The 5587-nt window shown below is 40.8% G+C and overlaps 1 protein-coding gene across 2 annotated transcripts in view; it reads right to left on the minus strand.

Annotated features, from left to right (window-relative positions):
• Window positions 1–223: 223 nt before the first annotated feature.
• Window positions 224–5587, minus strand: part of znf710b (zinc finger protein 710b) — a 25445-nt gene continuing 20081 nt past the window's right edge. For both annotated transcript variants that reach the window (XM_024295742.2, XM_024295743.2), the window contains exons 3-5: window positions 3058–3249; window positions 2794–2965; window positions 224–2059 (exon numbers count right to left, since the gene is read on the minus strand). In XM_024295742.2, coding sequence (XP_024151510.1) covers window positions 1875–2059; window positions 2794–2965; window positions 3058–3249 — 549 coding nt within the window. In that variant the 3' untranslated portion in view covers window positions 224–1874. The remainder of the gene's footprint in view (window positions 2060–2793; window positions 2966–3057; window positions 3250–5587) is intronic.

Below are 5587 nucleotides of genomic sequence, written 5' to 3' on the forward strand. Positions count from 1 at the left end.
TATAACTCTCCGACTGGAGGGCTAAATGTAAGGATAAGGAGAAGCTGGAGGGGTAGGGGAAGAGTTTAGATTCTTAGAACAAAAATTTTTCATTTTGGCTAAAATAATCCTAATTAATTTGGAAGATGTTTAGAATAGATCAAAAGATGATTGAAGTGAGTGTTTTTGTCAACCTCTCAGTATTCAAAATACTTCATATTTTTTAAACATGTCATGAACGAAATTTTGAATTAGTCCATCTCATTTATTTAATCTGAAAAAGAGAACCAAGAAAGAAAAATGTAAGTCTGTTTCAATGTCGGCTAATTGTGTTTCCCCTGTGAGGATAAAGCTTATAAAATTCTGTCAGTTTCACTTTTTCTTCATGACAGATCAAAGTGAAGGACGAGCAGAGTCGTTCTAACAGCCTCAACACTGTGACTTAACACTGCGACAGATTAAACCCGCCTCATCCATCATTTAAACTAGAGAACCTTTATTAAATAATTCATAGTCAATTTCCAAGAGGTCTGAGTTTAATCATTTTCACCTGGAAAAAAAAAGAAACAATAGACCATTCCTCTGGTTTAGTGTGCATATTGAGGCTGACCTGCATGGCAGGACAGGGGGAGCCGAAAGCCGTCCCCAAAACTAGATTTGAGGTGCTGGGGTTAGTATCACTCTATCCTTTCAAAATCTAAAGCAGAACTGTTAATTTTGATCTAGTACAGGTTTCTCCTCAATTAAGGATTCTTCAGTACATTACAAAAAGAGTGATTTCAAAGTAAAACACTTCTATTTGGGAATCAGAGTTTTACAAAAACCTTATAAGGAAGCTAATTCGCTTAGTATTGCCATAAAGAAAAATAAAAAAAATGAGGTTAAAGATTATAACAATCTTTTTTTTTTTCTTCCACCTCATTTTCTCCTGGATGCAAAGGATTTGAATCCTACAAACCAATTTTCACAAGAAAAGGAACGGTTTGGCTGTAAAAGTGCTTTGTATTGTTGATGCAGTAATTCAAAAACTAGAGCAGTATATTCACCACACGGATAGGTTATCGCTGTGAAGCTAAAGCGTCTAAAACAGAAAGAGGGCGGGTTAACACTCTTTTTTTCACAATGAAAGAGATTTACATGCCAGCTATCATTTTCTCCGATTTTTGGCTGACATGAGCGGCAACTTTGATAGAAAGGGCCCCGATTAGGGAAAACGAATGTCCTGTGCACAAAAATGCACAAACACACTTGAGGCCGAACCGTTCACATGTAAAAATGAACGGCTAAAAAGGAATGGGTAATTAGGGCTGTTAAATAGGAGCATTCAAACCTATGAATATGTAGTGACTATGTACCCCAAACGTCAATACACAGTGAGTAAATAGCTGACACGGTAAAAGCTTCGTTGCAAAATGTCTGTAGCTGGCACTTTCAGTCAAAAATATAAGGGCATACATTGGTTGTGCATGAATGAAAATGGCAAACGATGATTTTCCATCACATCAAATGTAACTGATGGCTCTGCAGCTTCTTCTTTTTTTTCTGCAATAACTGATACTTACACACAACATATAGATTTGAGTGTCTATCAGAGTCTTTGAGTCGGTGAGTGTAGTAATCCTTTAAAAGGAGCTCCGAGCACACGCCAACAGTTTCACTGTCTCTGTTCCAGGCAACGGATTTGAAGCGTTTTTGTCTTTGAAGTTCGGCTCTCTCCTTGCCTCAGTCAGATCTGCTCTTTTGGAAGGAGGCCAAGACGAAAAAGAAGAAGAAAAAACAAAAACACTTTCCCAGAGTCTCCCCAAAGCCTCAGAAAAAAATCTGCAATTTCCTTTAGGCCTCAAAAGAAAATACCCGAAAAAGGGAAAGCGCATCTCCTCGTTTCCATCAATGCCTCAAGGTGTGGTGTAGCTGCCTGTATCCTTCCCAAAATTGTAATACTCCTCCATGTCCTCCATGTTTGCTGTAGTGAGCTTAGTCAGGTTCTGGGAGCCGCTGTTGTCCATAGTGTCTGGTGATGTAAAGCTGAAGTTCTGGTTCTCGTAGTCGCCCTGGGTCTCCATTTCCGGAAGAACCTCCGCTGCAATGAAAACAAAGAAACTGTCCTTATACTTCTGAAGGCGTCTTTATTCGATATTAACGTTGGTATTAAAGGGTAACTAATCCGCAAATCAACTTCTTTTTGGGGCTATTACCCTTTGTGATTGGTCAACTGTCAAAATTTACTGATAAATTTGCATGTAGGTCACCACATGGTGACATTTATATGATCGTAGTCCAAAAGGTGCATTCACACCGAATGTGATTCACACAACAAATTCCAATGGCCCACCCCTCTTTTGCCCCGTGGCGAACTTGCTTCTTGCAACTTCAATCAAGCTGCTGCCAGACCACTGCATCTGCACCATTGATTTAACACTGAAACTAGCCGCCTCTGCCATGTGAATATCGTTGGGTGTGAATGAACCTTCAGGCACCTACGTAGCTTCTATAAAGCCTTCATGTCTACCTGTTCATAGTCTTATGGGGATTCCTGGCTAACATCATCCGTCTGTCCATCATCAACTCTTACATACTTCTTTGTCAACCCAGACTTCAGCATATTCAGAATCTGCTGTAAATATGTTCATTGCATGAACGATTGATGAGTTACCATAGTTAAATGACTGTCAACACTGAGGCTAAAGCTCCGCTCTAAAGGGTTAAATCTGCATGGATCTACTGCATCTTGTTTGGTTTGCAGTCATGAGGGTGAACGCTAACCCACAGAATGAACATTAAAACTCTCTTTCTGAAAAGTTCATGGGGTCTCACCTTGGCCCTCTGGTGAGACGTCCATTCCATGCTTCACCTTCATATGTCTGCTGAGGTTCCCCTTCAGGTTGAACTTGCTGGTGCAGTATGGGCACTTAAAGGGCTTACTGCCAGCATGGAGGTGCATGTGGCCCAGCAGGTTGTACATTCTGTTGAAAGACTTGCCACATACCTGCAAAAATTAAGGAGACAAAACGCATTTTATGAACCTCCTCTGTTCGGGTTTTGTACTTTAATGAGCTGGGAAAAGGCAGAAACACTGACCTTGCATTTGAACGGTTTCACGGGTAAGTGAACGATCATGTGGGTCTTCAGGGTCTGCTTCTGGATGAAGCTCTTGAAGCAGACGTGACACTGGAAGGGTCTGACGCTGTTGTGAATCAGCATGTGCCTCTTCAGGTTGGCAGACAGCGTGAATTCTCGAGAACACACGTCACACTTGTGGCCTTTCATCCCCTTTGACAGGTGGACACAGACCACGACAAAGCAGTCAGATAACAGCTGGAGCAAAGCTCTCTTAGTGAAACCGTATCTGTAAGGGGGGTATTACAACACCAAGACCAGAAGCAGAGCAGAGAAAAGAGAACAGCAGAATACTCTAAATCTGGCTCCTGATTGGCCTCTTTCTCTGCACCATAGGTACCTGGTAAAAGAGGAGTCGAGTTGTTCCACCTCTGCAGCCTCTTAAGGCCACTGATGAGGCTTTATTTGCCTCTGGCCATTAAGAAATGGCTCCAAACTGCAGGTCTGAGCTGAAGGTCCAGAGGATGACTGCTGATTGTTGTTCAGAACTCAGGAACTCCCCAAAAAAAAGGAAATTTGGACAATAAAATCAAATATTTTTCATGAAAAATAGCTTATTTTTGGATCTTCATCCACATTTTTGTTTCTAAAAATGGTGCCGTAGATGAGAGCAGACACATCTGATCATCTCCATCCATGGTGTGGACTTAATTTAGGTTAGATGAATTTTCGGGACTAAAATCCATGCATGGCAGAAACACAGGAAAGGTTTTTGAAAAGTTTTCCAGCTTGGGATGAACCTGCAAGCTTCTGTGATTTTGTGGTTAAAAGAGACTGTAGAGGAGGATTTGGGAGAAGATGCCATGCAGGGGAGTTTACACTGTATTAAACACCAGAAGCATCGGGGCTAGGAACATGATTGATGTTTTCAGGTGCGCACGGAAATTTGTCAGTTTCTAGGAAGAAAAGAGAAAGACCCAACAAAGCTCCAGGATGAAAGGTTTCTGCGTGAGCCGAGCCACCTCGATGTGCTCAGCCTGCAGCTTCAGGGGCGGGGCCATGTCATCACAGACGCTGAGGCGAGGGCTTTTAAAAACAGAGTAGTGCCTGTGGCAGACTCATATGCTGCAATGAAACGCTCTTTTCTGTGCTGCCAAAGCCTGAAAGAGCCTCCACAGCTGTGTTTCCAAGTGCACACTTTTGTTTACCCGGCGGTGTTAGGATTTGAACTGCTCTGTTTGGGGTTAAAGGGGAAAGTGCACCAATGAACCTCCAAGTGGAGCTGATTGAACTCCAGACACGCTCAGGTTAAAGTACGACTCTGTGGAGCTGCAGCTTCAATGCTTTCTCCCAGACACAATGACCCAACTCCATGTCCAAGAGGCCCAAGAGACTCTGTGTTTGGCAGCACATTTGTATCTGTACTGTTCTCTTTGATGAAGATGAACAAAACACCAATCAGGAGTCATCTCAACGATAAACACTTTCACTCAATCCTAAGGGTTTCCTGGGCTCGGAGTCTAACTCTAGACATCCAGGAGGAGATGCCAGGAATCTGGCTTAAACTCGTCTGCATCCGAGTGAATCAGAGAGTAGCAAACTGAGCTTAAATGAATGTAGTCTTTATGTTATTTGGTAATCCAAAGCATAGCCTGTGAATAGTAGTTGAAAGCTTGTATTTATGTTTTTAAAAAGGCTACAGATGCAAACAACAAGAAGTAAATACCACTGATTTAGCTCAAATTCAATGTCTCATGTTTATATTGGTGACTTTGTTGCTCCAGAATCAAGTTTTTTGCAGAATAAAAAGTTTCTTTTCATTAAGAGTTTTTTGAGAATTTAAGTTTGATATACATGATCCAGGTGTTGACAGTTGTTTAGGATAATATGGCTAAAACCCACAATATTATTTGATTTGCTAATAGAAAACAGCAGGGTAAAACTCTAAAATCTAAGAGCAAATTTAAAAACATGAAAAGTAAAAATCTGTGTCAGAATCTGACATTTCAGGTAGATTACATCAGCCCAAACCTGCTTTCTGTTTTTCTTCACTGCTTTTATCTCACGTGCCACAAGAAATGAATAAATGTGGAAAAAAATGGGTCAAAGGCAGATACGTGAATGTGGCTTCATTCACTTGACAAAAAAAGCTTCATAAATAAAAGTACTTTGTTTTCCTTATTTTTAGAGAACAAGACTGTATTTGTGTTAGACACCAGTACGTTAGGAAACAGTGTTTTGTGTGAAGAGGAATTTAGCAAGCCCACTGCATCCACAACTAATGAAGTTGTGCTATTGTCCACAAGGGGGAGCCATAAACAAGCATCAGAGAAAACAAAATGCTCTGACAGACGACTTCCTGTCCCACATTTTAAAAAGGAATTCCATAGAAAAAAAGGAAATATTTAGCAATTAATGACAGCAAATTGTCAAGAATACAGCAAAATGTTTTTTTGTGATTCCTTGGCTTTACAACAAGCAGGGAACATTGAGTAATTACAGACAACAGTTACAGACTGTTGACTTTGTAAAACAACTAAACTGTTTTTTT

Source organism: Oryzias melastigma, linkage group LG3 (genome assembly GCF_002922805.2).
Source record: "Oryzias melastigma strain HK-1 linkage group LG3, ASM292280v2, whole genome shotgun sequence".
Taxonomy (NCBI): domain Eukaryota; kingdom Metazoa; phylum Chordata; class Actinopteri; order Beloniformes; family Adrianichthyidae; genus Oryzias; species Oryzias melastigma.